Source organism: Equus przewalskii, chromosome 23 (assembly GCF_037783145.1).
Source record: "Equus przewalskii isolate Varuska chromosome 23, EquPr2, whole genome shotgun sequence".
NCBI classification, from domain to species: domain Eukaryota; kingdom Metazoa; phylum Chordata; class Mammalia; order Perissodactyla; family Equidae; genus Equus; species Equus przewalskii.
In genome coordinates this window covers 9712558-9734057 of record NC_091853.1, presented here as the reverse complement: position 1 = coordinate 9734057, position 21500 = coordinate 9712558, and the positions used below count along the sequence as shown (strand labels likewise).

Genomic DNA, 21500 nt, shown 5'->3' with positions numbered 1-21500 from the left:
AGCTTTGGCCAGGCCCAGGAAGGAAGAAGCTTAGTGAGGCTGCACTGGCCTGGCCCAATGAAGGGGCCCTAGAAAGACTGCACCTTCTGCCGGGACAGTTCATGCAGGAGGGTGCCAGGGAAGGGGACTAGGGGCTCACATAGGCCCAGGGGTCTTGCCTGCTGAAGACCATAGCTATAATAAAGGAAGAGAGCAGGCAACTCCTCTGCAGGAGGAGGTGAGCCTCTGTGGGGAGGTGATTAGGATCTTTCTACTGGAAGATTGCATATGGAGGAGCAGATGAGGGCCAGAACATGGATAGCCACCTTTAGTTACAAAGGCCACCCTGGTCCCATCCTTCCCTCCCCTCCCTGGCTCTTCCCCAGAGCTGTCACAGCCTTCAGGGAACACTAGTGGTTGGGAAAAGAGAGACACCATTTCCTGTCCCCACCCCCCTCCCATGTCTGATAGGGCAGTACACAGAGAAGAGAAAGGGCAACCTCACCAATGGTCCCACCTATCAGTGCTGGCCCCTGTGCGGGTGGGAGAGTTCCGGCAGCCTGGCCCCAGAGCAGCTCAGTGTTAACTGAGTCGGTGGGGGTGGAAAGCCAGCCCCTCCACCTGCCCTCCTGTGGATCCCCCTTCCAGCGCTGCTAATACACAGCGCCGGATTCTTCACAATGCAAAAGGGATAGTTTTTGAATGGAGTTAAATAGTAGCTGTGCTCATAACAGCTACTCTTGGGAGGCATTTTCTTTTATGTTTCTGACATATTTGTGCCTCCTTCTTAAAACATAATTAGAAATTGAAGCCGAGGCTGATGTATTGGAGGTTAAATGAAATTAGCACTTAGCTTGGAAAGTGAATGACATGCAGTTCCTTTGCCTGCAATAGGATGACGACAGTTACGAGCTGATTTGAGGCTGGTCCCATTCTTCTGCTTTCTCGTGCATTCCGTGGTGCAAAAAGATTAATTTGTGAGCCAAGCCTATTTCCCTTGACTGCTTGGGGGTTTGATGTGTACCCTGAATCCTTTCTACATTGCAGGGATGCAAATTAGTGTCAACATCACACCCTGGCCTATTGATCGGGGGCCTCTGCCCTTCAAGAGAAGGGCTCTGAGCATCTCCTGCAAAAGCTGCTGTGAAAATCCCCAGCTCTGTATGCCCTGTTCCTTATGGGAGCATCATTGCCGTTGCAGATATCACACTCAGTTATAGCAACTTTACTCATTAGAGTTTATTTTCCTTAGCATCTCTTTGTGGCTTACTCCTTCTCTTCACAGGTATTCCAGAGGCGGCAGAATGGCCAAACTGATTTTTTCCGGAAATGGGCTGAGTACCGTGTTGGCTTCGGGAACCTGGAGGATGAGTTTTGGCTGGGTAATGCCTCCTTTTTGCTTTCCCTTGGAGAGCAGCTCTGGCTTTTTGTCCACCTCCCTCCTCTCTGTGTCCCTCTGGGATTATCCGAAACCCTGCTGAGAAGTTGACAGCTCGTGAATTGCTTTCAGTACCTCTTGCTCCATTTGGCTCCACTATTGATCTGTTTTTATCTTATTGTGGTGTTTTCCTCTTTGCTCTGTCTCTTCCCATCCTCATTAATAGTCTCTTATGCTGATGGATCTTGACAGTAGGCAACTACAAAGGGAGTGAGCTGCCTGGCGGGGGAGGGGACGCAGGGAGCAACAGGCCGGCTGGTCAGCTCTCAGAAGCCAGGCCCAGCCAGCCAGCCTGCAGGTCAGGAGAGAAATGAGGCAGTCACGCTGCTCTAGTTCCTTGGAGGAGTGTTATTACCTGACTTGAGAAGGGAAGGGAAAAAATGAAAATGGCATTAGAGGTGACTGGCAATTTCCTTGAGGTCTCACACAAGCAGGAGGTGTCGATTGAGAACCAAATTGATGTGAGAAGGTAAACACACCCACCCTAGGCAGACAGCTGTGGAGCCAATCCCAGAAAGCAAGAGATTCATTCTTACCTGCATCTCCCTCTGGGTGAGGTTTTCATAGTGATTATAAAGGGAGGTGGAGGCAAGGCAAATAATTGTGTTTTATGTTTGTGGTCTCCTCTCTGTCTCCCCTGTCACTAACTCATCCAGGCCTCATCGTTTTTCTCCTGGATGCTCCTATAACAACCCCCTAACTAGCCTCCCTACCGCCAGAACCACCCATTGTCCACATGGCCACTAGAATCATCTTCCTCATACCCAAAATCTGAGTGACGGCTAACCCCACTTGTAAAACTTTTCAATGACTCCTTATCACCACCAGGTGAAGGCCAAACACCTTAGCTAAGGTCCAAGGCCCGCTGTAATATACCTCCGGAGCCTGCTCCCACCGCTAACTACCTCAACCCAACCCAACACCAACTCCAAACACTTAGAACTACTAATGTCGCCTCTGCGAGGACCACTGTGCCAGCTGACAATTCCCTCCCCTATGCACCTTGCTGTTCTGTGCATATTCAGAGACCCAAATACACATCTCTTCCTCCATAGAACATATCCTACCCATTTTTATCACCCTTTGCCTGTGGGAGAATCGGCTACTCTCTCTTTGTGGCCCCAATCACAGTGTCCATTTTCCTTTCTGTCTCTCTTGACTGTACTGTGTAAACTTGCTTCAGAGCTAGGACCACATCATATTCATCTTTTAACCCCATTGCCTATTATGGTGACTGGAGATAGTAGGTCCCTAAGATATTTATATCAATCAGTCGACCAATGATAAGACTTTACTAAGAACCTATTAGATGCCCAGGTCTGTGTTTGCTGATGTAAATATTAAAAAATAAGGTAAAAAATCATACACAAACATACAGAGAGATGTCAAGTGAATAGGAAAATATCCTTGCCTTCTAAGAGTTTGCAGACAGCTTGGGAGACAAGTGTAATGCACGTGAATTAATGCCCCCACAGCAGACAGTGCTCACGTTTCCCAAACCTCAGCCACTGTGTGACATTCTCACAACTTTTGTCATATCTGTGAAATATCTGAACCATCATGCACTTAAATTTTCTATATATCACTTGTTTTATTTAATCAAATCTATTGTTTTATGAAAATTGAGAACTATCGTGTACCGTAAATAAAGGGAACCTCAAAAATAAATGCAATGAAAACAAATCAATATTAAAATTATCAAATGATAGATCAGTACGGAGGCTCCAAGTCTGTTGTTGTTGCTGCTGCTGGTGGTGGTGTTAAAAATGGAGATTAGAAAGTTTTGGGTGTTAAACCACAAAGTACTAGAACCAAATTGAGACTGAGAGTTAAGATTAGGATCAGGGGTAAGTGTTCTCCTTAATCTATTAAGAAAGAGATAGAATTTGGAAATACCTTTTTCCCTATATGTCCAAAATTATTTAATCCTATTCCCAAAATATTTCTCATTTCATCAGAAATGCCATCTCGCCCTGGGAAACTCTGTACTGACCTATGAGCTACCAACAAGACAGCCATGGATATTCAAGGAAGAGTTTAGCTTCATGGAGAAGGCGTTGAGGGATGAGTAGGAAGAATGCAAGAGGGAAGGGGACATGAAAGGAGGGGAGGCAGGGATCCATTTGATCTGTGCAAAGGGACAGTGAAGAAAACATCCAACCAGAGGAAGGGTGCAAGTCAGGGAAAGAAGAAAATGATGGTAGGTGGGTTGAATGAGGGCACATTATGGTTCTAAAGTGCAGAAGAGAAGTCTTGACTTATGGCCATAGGTAAAAGGGAGCCAGTGAGGCCTCTTAAACAGAGGCACAGCTTGATGATGTGTACTGTGGCAGCAATCCTCAGCTTGGGGGTGACATTATGACCCATGGTTTATGTCCTAAGTTGAAGCAAAGCCTGAGACCAGGATTCTTGTTCGAGTGATTTGTCGGGGGAGTGCTCTCAGGAGAAGAGGAATGGGGAAGGCAGGATAGAGCAGGGGAAAGTACAAACATAGGGTCTTGGTGGGAGACTAACTGCAGTCTGATCCTCAGGGAAGCTTTGGAGCATGAATTGCTACTCAGAGTTGGTCCCCACCAGGGCAAGGGGACCGGGCTTTTGTAACCCCCACATCAGGCATTGATGGAAGTCTGCCCCAAGGCTTGGGGGAGGGAGAGTGTAGCTTCCAGAGGGAAGTGACTCCCGTTTGGTCAAGGGCAATTATCCAATAAGGAAGCAGCTGTCAGTTATTAGCAGCCAACACTTTTATCAGCTGAGGGATGCAGCCACCATTCAATTCAGGGCATCTGGGCAGGGCACCAGCAGGCTCCAGTTCATCCACACAAGCACAAGTCTAGGGTCAGCAACCCAGCAAACAGCAGTCAAACAGCCTTTGACTTATAGTCAAGGTAATGCTTTAAATCTTAAACAGGATAGGGAAGCAGAAAGATCCAGGTGACCCTCGGCCAATCATTTCACCTCTGTGGGTTCCAGCCTCCTTTTCCACAAAACAGAGACTAGCCTAAGTCATCTCTAAATTCCCTTCCATCTCTGCAATTCTTTGATTCTAAATCAGGGCATACTCTAGTAGACATTAGCTGCCACAGCAAAGCAAGAGGATCCCAGTTGTGTAGGCAGATAGAGACCAGGAGGACTCAGAGGTGACTAGCAATGCAGGGTGAGTGGCTCCAAGTCTGGTCAAATAGGTCAAAATTGCCCAGCACAGCCAGCCAGGGCAAGCAGCCAAGAAAATACATATGATATGGTGATGGATGAAAATTAGACTATTAGGGCTGAGCACAATGAAGTATATTTGGGAATTGATAAAAACAATAATGTACACCTGAAATTACACAATGTTATAAACCTTTATAATCCCCAAAAAATTACTTAAAAATAAAAAAGAAAATACATACGAGAACATATCACCAAGGAGAATCTGTGCTCTACCTGAACTCTGGACTCCCAGAGGTTTGCACATACAAGAATCTATTGGACCAAGGCCTGGGAAGCTGAGAGGCCAAAGAGAGCACGTGAGTGAGGGTAACTGCCTGGAAAGACCAGTGAAGAGGCAGCAGTGCTAGCTGTAGCAGGTAGATCAGAGAGAAAGGAAGTGGAGTCAGGAGGCAGGCGAGAGTTTTCCCCAATCTGGTAACGGGAGCCTCAGGAGGGCCGGAGGCAGAGGAGAGGCAGTGTAATGAAAGTGAGAACCCCCTTCACAGGCTACCAGGAGACGGTAGGCTGTCCAGGTATCCTGGACCCCTAGGGCCCACCCTCACCTCCTCTGATCAGTGTTTCTACCTCTTGCTTCCTATCACCCACACCAAAGGACTCATGGCCATATGATGCCTCTTGTCATTTTCACCCCACACCATGGTTTGGAATGGGAGATGGTGGGCAACAGGGCCAGGAATCCTGAGGCTCAGGGCTCGTCAGTTACTGGGTCAAGACTAGATATTAGCACCCCTGACCTTCTCTGTGGTGGGAATTCATCAACAGACCTGGGCTGGCCTTTTTGCAGGAGAAATTTCAGAATCTGGCAGGGTCTGGGTTTTTTTGGTGTTTTGGTTTTGACTTGTGTTTTTTGGTAAGACTGATTGGCCATGATCTAACATCTGTTGCCAATCTTCCTTTTTTTTTTTTCCTCCCCAAAGCTCCAGTACATAGTTCTATATCCTAGTTGTAGGTCATTCTAGTTCTTCAATGTGGTATCCCACCACAGCATGGCTTGATGAGCAGAGAGTAGGTCCATGCCCGGGATCTGAACCAGTGAACCCTGGGCCACCGAAGTGGAGCATGTGAACTTAACCACTTGGCCACGGGGCCAGCCCCGTAGGGTCTGTTTGCTAACAACCTGGGAAGGGCTGAGGGCAAAAGCAATCTGGATACCCCACCTCCCCTCTATAACCTCTGTTATGAGGCCACAGTTGCCTTTTCCCTCCCATTTCCAAAGCCACTGCGGCCAGCTGACTGCATTCTCTGCTCTTCTCCACAGGGCTGGACAACATACACAGGATCACGTCGCAGGGCCGCTACGAGCTGCGCGTGGACATGCGGGATGGCCAGGAGGCCGCCTTCGCCTACTACGACAAGTTCTCCGTGGAGGACAGCAGAAGCCTGTACAAACTCCGCATAGGAGGCTACAATGGCACTGCAGGTACCTTGGCCCCTGAGCAGACCCCAGGGGCAATGGGCATGCGGCAGGACCAGGATGCCCACATTGTAGGCGCAAGCTGCACCAGGCAGTGGCAGCACCCACAGAGTTCATGAATTCCCTGCTAGCCAATGAGGAGGGCAGAGGGCCGGGAATCACTGCTCTCATCAAGGCTGTCCTAACCACTCGGGGGACCTGAAATCAAATTCTCAGGCCTTCAGTTTCCTCATCCGGAAAACTGTGATAATGATGCTTGCTGTACTTCAGAGAAGTCAGAAAAAAATGCGATAAATGCAGTGAACGTGCTTTTAAAGTTAAAAAAAAATGCGCAATTTAAGGGCAAAGGATTATTTTTCTTGTCTAGATTAATCAATATGGGCTCTTATCCAATGAGAGCACAATCATCCATTGTCTGGGTAGAAATCTCCCCTGCAATGACATCTCAGAAAACCATCTTTGAACTAATGAGGACAAAACAGATCCCTCGTATTCTGAGACGACCCCACCTCACCATCAGCAGTCATCATGACACTCCCATCAAGGGCCAGACAACAGCAGTTAAATGTTCCTCAGTGGCCACACTTCTTTTCATTCCTCCACAAGAGACACACACACAGTCACGTTTTCTGTATAGATTCTTATGACATTTCTACTAAATAGAACAACTCTCCCTCTAAGCTCTGTTGCACTAATGGTTTTATTGGCACATAATATCAAGCCTGCTTCTTAGGCTTTGTCAGTCTGTTTCCTGAGTTCTATTGTAGCACATTTCATAAAACCTGCTTTTCCAAATATTCTGCTCTTTGATATATGGAGTTATTGGTCCTTTCATTAACTCCAATTTTAGGACTAAATGCTAGTGTATAATTTTAGTAACATTTTTATGCCTCTTGGAATTAAGAAGATCATCAAGGTGTTTCCCTTCCAAACACTGCATCTGTCCAATTATTTCTTCTCAGCCAGGTATTGTTACTCTAAAGGGAAGACACACTTTCCTTTGTTATTGTTCATATTGGAGGTCATTCCCAATGGCAATCAGACCTGCTTGAAGCACCCCCAATAAAAGGTGCAATTGATCACACTTTGGGCATAAAACAGCCATGGAAATGGAGTGTATTAAACAAAATGTCAGACTAAATCGTTTCAAAAATAACCTGATGCTAACCATTCCATGGGATTAGAATTGTGCCTGTAGAAAAGCAGCTCTTATTTCTCCCACAGAAGGAGAGCAGGCCCTCCCACTTCCTCACGTGTCCTACCTTCCTCTTCACCTGCTCCAGGTCTCTGCTTTTTACCGTTTACCTTGGACCCAGTGGCTGCTGCCTCTTTGCAGCTCTATCTCGCTACCAGGCCCTGTAGCGGTCAGAATTGCTGGATTGAGTTCTACTCGCATGTCTCAGAGGCAAATCCTGCCAAAAATTTGGCCAATCATCATAAATTAATTACAACCTGATGACCTCTCACCTCACATATTTAGTTCATCTTCCTCAAAAGATGAAAACCTGGGCTTATGTAGGCTGCCACTTCTCCAGGCAACTCCACACAACGGTTGTTCTTTCTAGACCAGGTCTCTGGGGAGGAAGAGCCCATCCTCTCTTTCTGGCATTCACTATTGCCCAATTCTCTGGGCCTTTATTTTTAGTTGTTGCTCATTTTTACTGGCCCTGCTGGCAACAGTCCATCCCCATGGCATCTCATCCAAGTTCAGCCACTTCTCCTACCCCCATTTCTCAAGGCTCCAGAAATCCAAATCTCTAACCAGGACTCTCATTGGATTAGGACCGAAAATTCCAAATCAAGTTATCAACAAGAGGTTGTTGAACAAATCCTGGAAGTTCTTCGTACAAATTGTGGGGACTCAGAAGAGGCGTAAGACATAGCCTCTGCAAGAACTAAATATCTATTTAAAGAAAAGAAACAGTTAGGTAGTAACTCACCTCAAAAGAAATGGTACTCACATCCAGATTAATGGGCGTCCAGAGGAGGGGGGGTCTGGGTGGTTGAGGAAGGCTTCATGAAACCAGCAGCATTTGGCTGGGATCCTGATGGTAAGGGAGACACTCCAGGGAAGGCAAAGCCTGGAAGAGAACTCACGGAAGGAGCAGTTAATGTGGAGGGAGGGAAGGCATGAAGGGCCTGGCTGCCCCGGCAGGGTGTGAGCTCAGAAGAAACAGAAGATTGGTGGAGTAGGCTGGAGCCAGATCCCAAAAGGCCTTAAAACTAAGAGTTCAGTATTAATATGGTGGGCAGTAGGAGCCATGGTGGGTCCTGAGTAGATAATGAAGGTGGGGTTGTAGGAGGATTCATTTGACAGCCATGAGCAGGATAAAGTAAATCTGAGTGAAGAGCAGAGACCAGCTTGAGCTGCTGCATTAATCCTAGTAGGAGATAACAGGAGCCTTGACTAATGCCAGGAATTAAGAGAAAGGTCTAAATCTGAACAGCAGTTTGAGAGAGAACAACCAGTACTTAGCTAATGTACTAAATATGTGAGGTGGATATATGAGGTAGAAATGGGACAGGGAGCCAGATTTGGGAAGGAACTAAGGACCAACATTGGGATCGTATATGAGACGGTGGCAGGCCGCATCAGAGTGGAAGCTGGAGACAATTGTTCCAGGGGAGTAATAAGGGCAAATTCTAGGTTACAGAGGGATAAGCAGGAGATGAGAAGATAGGAATGTGGGTAGAGGCAACATAGTCAAGGAACTGATGGTACAGAAAAGGTCACTAGACAGTAGGATTAACCCAAGACCTTTTTAAGATAAGGAATATGAGTATGACCTAGGATTGGAGGAGGTGAAAGTGCTAAAAAAAAAAAAAAAGTATTAAAAAAAGGAAAAAGTAAGAAATATTTTTTGCCTTCTCTAGGACCTGGAGGAGATGGGAAAAAATGAGTTGCAGGTAGTAAGATTAACTCTAGATGGACACAAAACTGATTCCTTGGAGACTAAGAGGGGAAGATGAAAAAGAAGGGATAAAGACAAAGACATGCTGAGTTAGGGACCCAACTGGCCTGAGGGGATCAGGCATCCCCATAAAATACAGATATCCCCCTCAGGGTTAACTTGTCATGGAAGCATTGGAGGCATTAAGTGGCCACTATGGTGTGGACTTAGAAGTCACAGAAGCAGAACTATGGTCTCTCCTAGCTTAAAGCGACCTCAGAAGCATCTAAGATAACTTTCACTCAAAAGCATGAGCCCCTTCACAACATCTCTAAGCACAAGTCCTGCCAAAAATGTGGTCAAGAGTTATAAATTAATTATAGTCTGACCCCTCATCTCGAATACTCAATTCAAATGAGTCCCCTGCACAGCATCCCAAGAAGAGAAGACCCAGCCTCTGCTTGCCACTGAGAGTAGAGATCTCACCACATCTCCAAGCAGTCTATCCCATTTGTGAACGGCTCTAATATTTAGGTGATTTCTCCTCATATATTTAGCCAAATTATGCCTCCTCACAAGTTTCTACCTACTGATTCTCATACATCACCAGAGAGTTCATTTAATTTTTTTTTACTCAATTGCCCATCAGATATTGGAGATAATGATCATGAACCTTGTCTCCCCTTCAAGCCTGCTCTTCCCCAAGATACAGCCCCAGTTTTCCCAGCCACTTCTCCTCTGACATGGTTAGGATTTTTTTCATCATCCAGTTTCCTGTGAACAGGAACTCTTGTTTTCTGACGTCTTTCTTCACATGTGGCACCAAGTTCTAAATGGAGGGTTTTGAGTGTGGGCTGACCAGGCATGATGAGCCACGGAGAAAGCCAGGCACATGGTGGTGACCCAGACTGGCCCAAGTCACCATGGCTCATCACTGTCTCCGCTAGAGACAAAAGGAACCATGAATATCTGTGTCCCAGTGCACAGGGGCGGTGAGGTGGAGCTGAGTGGACAGAGTTCTCAGCAGAAGGTCAGGGGAATGAGCAAATGAGTTCGAGATTGAAGCACAGAAGTAGTTGAACCCAGGAGTAAGGTGGAGTAAGAGTTCAGTATAGTCAGGCTGATGAACTGGGTAGAAACAGGAGAGGCAAGTGGAAGGTCCCTTAAGTGGAGGCCAGGTTTGTTGGGAGGGGGTCCAATGTCCAGAAAATCCTGACAAAAGAGTGACAGATAGAACAGCCTCACAAATGTGTCTTTTTTCCAGGGGACTCCCTCAGCTACCATCAAGGACGCCCTTTTTCCACAGAGGACAGAGACAATGATGTTGCAGTTACCAACTGCGCCATGTCATACAAGGGGGCTTGGTGGTATAAGAACTGCCACCGGACCAACCTCAATGGGAAATATGGGGAATCCAGGCACAGTCAGGTAGGTAAAGTTCTGCCGCTGTTATGAGTGATCCACAGCTGTGGGACCCACGGTCCCTTAGCTTTGTGTTTTAAATGCACGTGTAGGTCTTACATTTCCCTTCTAAAAAGGAATGCTCAGAGTCTTGAGAAAGGACTAGCATGACGAGGAAAGTAATGCAAATTCTGAGATAGGACAGGCAGAGGAAGAAAAGGAAAGCATCTGGACTCAAGAGCTAGAACTCACCCCAAGAAGCCCTTGACAACCAGTCAAATTCCATTTCATTTCCTCATCTGGAAGATCCCATGAAGAGATTATCAATGAAGGCTCAACTTCATCCTAAGAAGTGACCTACAAAAGGATTGACCAGAAATGCCAGTATAAACTGGACCGTCATTCCCCTTAGAGACTACAAGTCCATAGGCTGGGCTGGGTGATAGGCTAACCAATTGGACCAACAGGGACATTCCCAGTTTTAGCACTGAAAGGCCAGCAGCCAGGGAAACTCCTTAGTCCTGGGCAAACCAAGATGGTTGGTCACCATAGATGGAAACCACCTGACTCTTCCATCAGGAGTAAGCAAACAGTTACTCTCTTCAAAATGCTTCTGTACTGCTGGGATTTTGAAATTCAACACTGGTTGCTGGTGCATGCAAATCCCGAAAGCTAAACACATGAAGCTGGCAATAAGGAACGACCTGCAACACATTCCCAATAAAGACCCAGTTCACAGTCATGTTTAAAAAGAAAAGCTGGAAAGAGACTCTGCTCCTTTGACTTTGTTGGGAACTTGGCCACAAGCTTCATGTTGATGGAAAATGGCAAAATCCACACCTTGAACTCCCCACTCCCATCATTCCCCTTCTTTGCAAGCTAGGGGTTCCATTGAGGGAGAAGGATGACCTGATGTGCTTACCTTTCTCCTTCCCAGGGGATCAACTGGTACCATTGGAAAGGCCACGAGTTCTCCATCCCCTTTGTGGAAATGAAGATGCGCCCCTACAACCACCGTCTCACGGCGGGGAGGAAACGGCGGTCCTTGCAGTTCTGAGTAGTGGGCGGCTGCAAGCCAACTGACCTTTTCTGTCATTTGTTTGTATTTTATAATATGAAACAAAGGGTGGGGGGTAATAGTAATGTGCTTTGCAACATAATAAGAGTGTTTAAAGGAAGCAGGATGTAGCAGGAAATCAGTTGAGGTTCAGCGGCTCATGGTTTCTGCTGCCCCCGGCCCTGACCCTCGGTCTCCATTCTCCCTTCTGCCCAGTCATCCTTAAACTTCCCCTCTTCCCACCAAGGATGAAAGTGGGAAGTTTTCTTGAAATCCAAATTCAAAGGCAAGTGCTGGAGTCAGATTGTCATGGTGGCAGGCACGTGCCTTCTTTCCTTGCCCTCCTTCTGAGATGCCCTCCACATCCAGGTGTTCGTGCTCTTGTCACTGCCTTTGATGGCCAGGTTCTCACACTGACACAGAGAAGAAGCCTCAGCAAGAGAGCTTTGCCAACAACTCCCCTTAAGAGGAAACAGATTATCCTCACCCCAACCCAACAAGCCAAGTCCTCTTACATGGGCCAAAGATTCTCATCGTCTGACACTCTTACCAGCCGAGTGTCCTCTGTTACCTTTCAAGAGTACTGGCCTCTTTTCCAGCCCCAATAGACCTGTGCCTACTTGCATCCTACCCTGAGACTCCCACGGCCCCACAAGCCCAAGCTCTGCTTTGGCCTCTAGTTCCCAAGGCATTCGTTGCCCGTGCCTGGCCCTGGGCTACACAGTGGCTGTGTCCCTGTGGGTCATAAATCACTGCCCCCTCCCTCAGGTCAGACAGCAACTTTCTTGGGGGATGGGAGGGGAAGATGGTTGTGAGTTTTAGCACTTTGCGGTCAGGCATTGAGGAAAGGACAGCAGAAGTGGAAACCAGGGCACCTGCCATTGAGATGGCAGGTCCCATGGGGAACACGGATTTTACCTAACTCCATTTTCTCTATTTCTGGTCCTATTTGTCATGGGTTGTTTTTTTCTGAATTACAGACTGAAGGCCTCGTTTCTGTCTCAGCCAGGCTCTCTTTAGTGTGGCTGGCTTAATAAGCGTCAGAAGAAGAAGTTATATGACCAGCCAGCCAATCCCCTTACTGACATTCCCTGGGAAGAGGTGGGATTTGGGGGTTTTGGTTTTTGGATTTTTTTCTGTTTTTTGCTTCTGTGGGAAACAGGAATGACCTCCTTAATGAGGTGAGATCATGAGAAGCCTTTCTCCACCTTCTTTTATTATTCTGCGTTTGAGAGGAAAAATGAAAAATACTGGAGGAAATTACATTTAGAAATCCAAAGGTGAAGAGTGGCAGACTGTGGGCATCCCTCCATCTTATGAGATGAGCTCTCTTCACTAGCATGATTTGGTTGTTAAGCCCAAGAGAGCTGGAGGCTCTAGAAGCCATGGCCCTTCAACTTCTCCAAATCACGTTGGCTGCAGCTGTCTCTGCAGCTCTGCCGAAATCCATGCCCAGTTCCCCCAGCCGCCTTCTCCCTTTCCTCCCGTTCTCTTCAAAGCCCCAGGTCTGCTTCTATAATGCCTGTGTTTAGTCAAACTGGGGCATCTTGTAGCTTTCCCAAGCAGTTACTGGATGAGCCTGTGAGCAGGCACCTTTCTAATGGAAACATCCACAATCTAACCAAGCTCTGATAACCAGGAAGGGGCGGTCCCTGGGTGGACGATCACACTTCTGATGTGATGAGGATGAAGTCAGCTGCCAGTTGCTGTAGCCACTCTCCCTGTAGCAGGCCTCCAGGGCCTTGTTCACTGGTGTGGTGTGGATGTGACTGACAAACCCGGTGCTGAAAATGGAGGTGACATTTTCACTTCTCAATTCACCGTGGGCTTCAAGAAAACTAGGAGAAAGAGAAAGAAACAGAAACGATCCTTTCAAGAAACCTTAAATTAAGTAAGATTCAGCTAGAGAGTGGGACGCCAGTGAACAGTGGGAAACAACTGAGTGAGGAGGAACTTGGGGGCTGAGCTGTAGGCCCACCACTGCCATTTTGTTGGCTATGTGACATCGGGGAGGTTGCTTCACTTCTCTGGGCCTCAGTTTCCTAACCTGCTGAATGAAAGCTTAGACTACAATGGCTTCTAACTTCCCTTTCAGTTTTGACAGCCAGTAATGCTAGTCTCTGAGCTGGAGATCTGCATAGAAATTGGCATTGCTGAGAGAGCACAATTAACTAATGAGAACTAACCAGAATCCTTGCTTTACTTGAATGAAAGGAAGGAAGGAAGGAAGGAAAGAAGAAGGGAAGGAAGGAAGGAAGACTGACTTAGAAGTTGCAAGTAAAACACACACACAGAGGACAAAACATTGCAGAAAAGACCCTGCCAAGTAAGAGGCTGAACTCACTTTGTCCATGAAAGCAGAGCCCAGGGACCTGGGTGGTGCCAGCACGGCCCACCTCATCAAGGGCACCGAAACAGGAAAAGATTATGAGTCCTCATGTCGTCAGTTCAGGTAAAAGTGGAAACCAAAACCTGCCTTTTCTTGGAACCGTTTTACCCTATGGAACATTTTTATAAATAGTATCGGCAGCATTGCCTAGATTTATTTTAAAGAATTTTAAAGCAGGAAAGGGACTTCAAAGATTACTACACCCAAGCTTCTATAAAAAGATTTATAAATTCCTTTTATTAAGTACAGTGATTTTCTCACAAGCTTTCACCATGTTTAAGAGACACTGTGCCCATTATCTCCCCAAGGCCCATAGTCAACTTGACTCAGAGCTTTGACACTTTACTCACTGATTACTGTTTATCCTGTTCCTCCAAGCACATGGGCTCTTCCCATGGGGGACCCAGTAAGCAATATTCACAAAGCACTCACCCTGAGCACACCAAAGTTTCCCTCCAGGGTCTCAAAAGGAATGGAAGAGAACCCTGCTCAGAGGCAGATTAACGGCAGACACATCAGGATATGTACTTACAAACACAAAAAACCTCTACCCAGGACTGCCCTGGACTCACTGCCTAGACCCAAGACCCAGACAGTTTCTTCTTTTTGCATTTCCCCATCAGACAAAGATAGTTTCCAACACTGTCCACTCACATTCTCCAGGGTTATTTCTGGAAGGTGAGAGGGCGGGCTGGAGAGACACGAAGTCTGTGGAAAACTCCTGCTGGCCTTTAGACCAGATTTCACTGGAGGAGGGAGACTTGGTAAGTGTGACCATGAGGTGGCGATCACAGCCCCCAGCCACCTCCTGATCATGGGGTGGAGGACAGCAAGTCCCTCCAGGTTTCCAGGAGAACTCATACCAAACCAGGACCCAGGAAAACTGGCCAACTGATTTGCACAGGAGATTGATTTGTAAAAGGACAACAACAACAAAAATGGCAGCAAGAATGCAGAGCAAACTTCCACAAATACAGTCATGTGTCGCTTAATGACGAGGATACATTCTGAGAAATGCACCGTTAGGCAATTCTGTTGTTGTATGAACATCACAGAGTGTCCTTACACAAACCTGGAAGGTATAGCCTACTACACACCTATACGTGTAGTACTAATGGTACTAATCTATGGGACCGCTGTCGTATATGTGGTCCATCGTTGACCGAAATGTCCTTATGCAGTGCATGACTGTAATGACCATAGTCACATCCACCCCACCCTTCACTTCCCAGCTCCCCCACTCCACTACTCATAAAGTGGTAGGACACCTCACACTCTGTCCCCTTCCACCTGGGAACCAACCAGCTCCCTCTACACTGAAACTGTTACTTCCAAGACAAACCTGAAGAACCAAGGTTGCCGATGAGTTCAATACCAAACCAAACACACTTAATCACATTTAGACTTACAATCCAGTCCCAGAGCAGAGCTGTGGATTAAGGGACAAAAAGTCATTATGGAATCTTTTCTAAGAACTCTTAAAAACATCAGTTGGGAAAGGGCTTCAGTTCCTCTTTGTCTTCTGGAACCTATGAGAACAGTGGCTGCACCAAGCTGAAAGGGTTGAAATAGACTAACTGGTGGCCAAGATTTGTAAATACTCCTGGGGAGTGAAAACATTTTTCCTTTTTTTTAACCTCTCCTCAGAATTTCAGGAAAGGTGGAGCCACTCACTCAGGATATGTACTTTTCTACAGCTTACTTTCTTATCACCAGCCTCCTCTTTAACCTAAGTCCTGACTTGCATTTCTTTCCCTCCAAAGGGGTCACTCCACTTGCATCTCACTAGCCACTCTTAAAACTTTAATAAGGAAGCTTGGAAAGATTCACACTTCAGTTGAGTTTCACTAAGCCCACAGAGGGTGGGGTAATTTGTTTTCACTTGCCTCAAACTTGCCAAGGCTACAAGAAGGGGGCCTTGGGACCTCCGAGGCCTGGGGGATGTCTGTAAAGTTTGGAAGTCTGCCTCTTGCACAAAGATCCAGACCCCAGGAGCTTCTGACTCAGCTCTGTCTAACCTTCCTGGGATTTTCCTCCAGGTCACAATGACAGAGACGTTCTATGCCCTGAGGGAAGATGAGTCACAGGGCTGGCTTCTGGATTGTGCCTGTAGCCTTTCTCTGGCTGCACATCAGGGGCCTTTGGCCAAGATCCTGAAGATCTTTGACTAAATGCTTCCCTAAACCCCATAACCCAACCCCACATGGATGTGATAAGGTCTCCCTCAGCAGTACTGGAGCATTTTGGCAGCAGCAGGCCAAAGAGAAGTCAAGACCAAATGAAAACCTCCAAAAGCGGGTAGGGAAAAGACTCTAGTATACTTTACCAGGGTGTGTAGGTGTGGACTCAGGTCCAGTTGGAAAGAGTGGCTCCGGCTCATCCTAGCTGTACCCACACTAGACTTGCTTATGTCCCTTTTGTGTTCTTCAAGCTTTGCAAAACAGCTGGGAAGAAGAAAAAACAAAATACAAAATAATATAAAAAAGAAGACAACGGATCAGTAGAGACTAAAAGCAAACCTTCTACAGATGGCTCCACAGTAGATGTGCAGAGACCAGGTGGGCAGCGCCCGGGGAAAGGGTCCACATTAGTTCCTTGAATTCAGCCTTCCACCAGGACTCCTGTCCGTTCACCGCCTTCACCTGAGGAGAAACTAAGGCATGAGAGGCCTGTCACAGCACAGGAAATGGGAATGGGAAGCCGAAGGGCTTTCTGTGCTTGCTCAACCGGTCCTGCATGGACCTCGCTTTTTCTTCACAAACAGTCACAAGCCTGACTTGTCATCTCCAGCATTTCTGATTAATTTTTCAAGGTCACCCCTTGCCTGAAGCATGACTTCATTGCACCTGCAGCACTCCCTTGTCCAAATGTCCCTGGCAAACCTCACAGTCTTTGGACAGTGTTGCATTTTCTCCAAACGGGAAATCCTCCCTCCTTCCCCAAGCTTAATGAGGCTACTGAAGAGCATCCAAATAACACAGCTCTTATTCCTCCAACAAACTCTGCCCCTCTGTTAACTTAATAAAACAGCTCTTCATTGTCTGGCTGTGAGGCTGGGCTGATGCTGAATTTCCAGTTCAGAGACATGTAACTCTTTCAGTCCCCCTGGATCAGCAATCCCAGGCACTGGCCTTGGCTCATTGGCATCATGGGCTCAGGGGAGGCAGCGCAAGCAACCCCGGAGGCCTGGAACACACAAGCCACAAGAGAGGGTTTGGGTCCAGGTGCACGGCCAGGAGGTAAACGCATGGATGAGAGCTACTGTTTTCTTCCCATCACTGGGTTAGCAGCCCCCAGGGAGACCCTGTGTTGCTTTTAACTTCCTGTCATTGAACACTAGTATGCTCAACACTGCCTCCAAAAGGCCAACATTGGAAACACACCTGCAGAGATGGAAGGGACTCTGGGGATCATCTAACCCAACCCTCTTATTTCATAATCAAGGAAACTGAGGCCCAGAAAGGTTAGGTAACTTGCCCAAGTTCACACAGCTAATTAGTAACAGAACTGACATCAGATCTGGCATAGGCTTTTTAATTTTCTCTCCCCAAATGAAAACTAAGAGAAATGGTATTTATTGCACATCTACTATTTTCCAGATATTGTACTAGGAGCTTTACGTATATTTCTTTGTTAAATCCACACCACAACCCTGACTCAAGTTTAACCATTTTACTGGTAAGAGACTGGAGGCACAGAAAGGTTAGGTAATATGTCCAAAGTCACACAGCTACTAAGTAGAGCCATAATCAGAAGCTCTTTGTCTAATTCTAAAGCCCTTGCCTTTTCTACTTCATGAGGCTTCTGCCCTTTATATTTATTTAGCCAAGTGGCCGCCATCTTGGATTATGCTAATGTTCTCCCAAAGAGCCTTCTGATGCCACTTCTCTCCTCTCCAAAGAAAAGGGAGTTCTTGCATAGTTTTTGCCACATACTCCAAGGGATCTTCAACCTTATCGTCAGGAGTTAGAAACATCTGGGCAGCTCTTTCCATTCTTTTTTTCTTAAATTTGGGAGGTGAAGAAAAGGATCCATTGCAGGTTGGGAGGGGAAGATAAAGACCAAGACACAAACACTATTTCCCCCACCCCGCTCCTTTGGAAATACGGTGGCCTCTTTCTCACCCAACAGTAGAAGAGTGGAATATTCCAGATACATTCTTCTCAAACTGGGGCAGACAATGTAGCCAGGATTGAGGAGAGGGAAGCCGGAGAATAAACATGGCATATGTCACTCTTACTCCAGAATTTGGGAGGAAAAGGGTTGTATTGTTAATTAATTCAAACCAATACAGACGATATCAAATGCAGAAATCCCATGAATTTTTAGGCTGACTCTGCAGGTTGCACACAGATTCGGGCTCCCTCCCTCTAGGATCTCAGGGGTATGAAGACCTTCCTGGTCCCCTACAGGGTTACAGCAGTGGAAATTTGTGAGGACTAAGGCTAGAAGAAGACAGGAGGTAAATTAATTTTGTTTGTTCCCTGGTTTCTTTGCTCCTCTCCCTACCTGCTCCCCCCTCCTCAGTAAGTGGGGTCTCAGAGGACAGTTGGCTACAATCTCAGCTCTCTTTGCCACTTTGGGGAGGTTAGAAGGAAATCAGTACTTGGTAACTTGTATTTTTAGCTGCTAGGCACAAACTCCAGAAATGAACCCCTTTCTCTTAATTGAACGACATTTCTGTGTAAAGGAATAGCTGTCCCCGAAAGAGAACGCTGCATGTTACGGCCTCTCCCATGCGGGGGCTGCTTGGGCAGCAGGGGCACCTATGTGTTAGATGTAGCAGACACTGTGATTTCTGCAAAAACGGCAACCAAGAAAGTGTTCCCCTGTCAAGCCTCTGTCTCCACCTGCACCCTCTCTGAGGCCTAGACTCTCACCATGGCCCACAGACTCAAGGTTCAGAATCTATGTGAGTTATCGTTAACACACAGATTCCTCCTTCCTGTCATTCACACACGCACCCTTCAAATTATTCCAACCTCAAATACGCTCCAGGCCCATGGGAATTCCCAGGTACCCTAAGAAAGTCACTGTGACTTTGAGGGAGATGTTACCTGGGGCTTGGGCAGCTGAAACCCACCCTGGTGGTCTCTAGATTGTTGTTCTGAGAAATCATAAACACCAAATCCTCCAATCCCTCCGAATTTCTGTTTGTTGTTTTAACCTTTAACAGGCTTTTCAGGTAAAAATAACAAAGACCAATTTACTGACTTTTTAGCTACAACGTGCTTGGGAAAGCATTTACTTAAAAGAAGGACTGGAAGGAAGAAAAAAGTAAGAAGAAAATGGAGTACATACTCTTCAGGTGATGCACACTTTAATGAACTAAAACAAAAATACAAACGTGCAGAGGAAGAGAGAGGGCAAACCAACGTCCCCATCCTTTCATGGCGCTGTAGCTCGAAGACCGGAATCTCCGCTTGTTAACCATTGTTAACTAGTATTTTTAGTCCTGATTGCTTTTAGCCTCTGTATAGTTCCTTTTTTAAACACATTTTCTATACGTTAATAAAAGATCCTGAAGGAACGGTATGCATCTTGCAAGTCCTATAGGGAATTGTGGGGGCGCGCCTTTCTTAATGACCGGCCTGCTTTTTCTGGTCCTCTTCTCCTCAACGTTTACCCACCACTTCTGCCAAAACGTCTTCCCTGCGTCACCCTTTGGGTAGGCTGCTCTCATTCCTGATGGTCCTGCTGCTCCATCTGCCTCCTTGCCTTCCCTTTCCTGGTCTCTCATTACCTCCTCTCTACCTCCCTCTTTCTCCCCACCTACGGCTCCTTCTCTCTTCACCTCTTTCTCCCCCTTTCTTCCTTCCCTGTCTCCCACCAACTTTGAATTCTCCATCTCAGCCTTTGCTTTTACCATCAGAAAAGGTCACTGATGGGTGGTAGCCTCCGCTGGATGCCCCAGCACCACCCAGACTGGTCTTGTTTATGGTTTTGAGCCTTGATCGGCCACAAAGAGTGATTCACTGCCCGCCTCCCTCAAGCTTGGATGCCCAGTGGGAGCCAGATCTTCGAGGCTCTAGTGCCACCTATGGGCACTGGTGGAGAATATGTAACAGGCCTAACTTGCTGAGCCTACCTGTCCTTGGCTCAGTCAGTCTCCAGCTCCCATGATTACCTGCTTCTCAGACTTGGTCACCTGGGAAAACATTTTCCCTTTCTCTCCCTTGAAAATGGGCCCAGTGCACACTGTAAGATCATCTCTAAGCTCCAGGTAACATTAGGTAAGACCCAGCAGGTAACAGCGCCAACCAGAGGGTCATGAGGGAAACTTCCCTCCAGTTCAGATCCACAGGCATACGGAGCCAGGACGTAGAGAGAGCACTGTAACAGAGCGCGATAGGTGCCATAAACACAGACAGGATCTCCCCCTGCTGGAGGAGGGAGGGGCATTAGCAGCCTAACTGGGGGAGGTTGACCTGGCTGGGTCTTATGACCACAGGAAATATCCAAGGGGGAAAGGTGAGGAGGGAGCCTTATGAATAAGAGTGCAGGGCATGAAACAGCACACCCTGTGGGAGCAGGGCCAGGAGTGGTGAGTGTTCGTCTTGGCCTGGCTGCCTGGGGCCCTGTGAGGGAGGGTGATGACAGAGCTCCCCACAGGCGGCCAAGGACAGGCTGAGCCTTGTGAAATCGCAAGGCCAAGAGAGAGAGACTTTGTTCCACCGTTCCCACATTAAAAGGGAGACCAAGAGAGTACTTTAAAAAAGGGATGAATCCTAGCCTTGGAAACAAATTTTTTTTTAAAGTTTTATTCATCTTAGTCTTTACTAGGCACCAGCAGGGTCTTCTCAACCCTAAGCCATGTGAGAAACAGGGACAAAATCCCAGCTTCCCGCTTCCCGCTTCCCGCTGTGTGACACTCTCCCACTGAAGGCACCCTACACGAACAGGGCCAGGACACTCTTCTTAGCCCTTCCCCCATGCCTCCTTGCCTCTTTCTTCATCATTTCTTAAGAAACAGATTTCCGGAATATCGGACAAGAGACCATCCTTTAAAAATAGCCACATTTCCTGATCCTATTTTAAATAAGCCACCCGGGAAACCTGTACCCCAGGATCATATTCCCGGAGGAGTGGCCGTTGTAAGGTGCAGATAAAACCACCTGAATCTCATCCTGCATGTTATCTAGGAAGCAGAAACTAAAAGGATATAGTGGAACTTAAAGGAATTTCAGTAATTAGTAGTTATTCCTGAGGTAACTGAATGCTAACATTATGTCTTAACTTAAATGAGTATAATTCATCCATTGCTTAAGACCTCTGGGTGCATTTACAACCATCTGAACAAAGATTTAATTATTGCTGTGTTGTGGGAACTAACAATTGCCACGGGTAAAATTAAAAATGGATTGTTAAGCAAGAAAAATATTAGCAGCATTAGTAATCAGTGCAATTATCAAGAACTTGACCTAAACACAGTAGTGTCTTCTCTTCTGTAAGGACCCTAGTGGCCCTGGGGACACATGCCTCAACAGCAACCTCTTTGCTAGTCAGCACGAAGACATCATCATAGAATAAGGGCCCTTGGGTCCTGTGTATCTCCTCTCCTGTGATATGTATGATACACTCCATTGCCCAGGCTTTCAAGGAATTATAGAAAGAGAGTGCATTAGCCTCATAAATCCACATATAACTGAGTCTCTTGCTCCTCTTCCCTCATCGCACCATCTGAGTTCAATGAGCACATACTATGGACCAGACCCAGT

At 46.8% G+C, this 21500-nt stretch overlaps 1 protein-coding gene across 5 annotated transcripts in view; it reads left to right on the top strand.

Annotated features, from left to right (window-relative positions):
* Positions 1–19317, top strand: part of TNR (tenascin R) — a 405138-nt gene extending 385821 nt beyond the window's left edge. For all 5 annotated transcript variants that reach the window (XM_070590958.1, XM_070590959.1, XM_070590956.1 and 2 more), the window contains 4 exons: positions 1265–1361; positions 5889–6050; positions 10200–10363; positions 11274–19317. In XM_070590958.1, coding sequence (XP_070447059.1) covers positions 1265–1361; positions 5889–6050; positions 10200–10363; positions 11274–11393 — 543 coding nt within the window. In that variant the 3' untranslated portion in view covers positions 11394–19317. The remainder of the gene's footprint in view (positions 1–1264; positions 1362–5888; positions 6051–10199; positions 10364–11273) is intronic.
* Positions 19318–21500: the final 2183 nt, after the last annotated feature.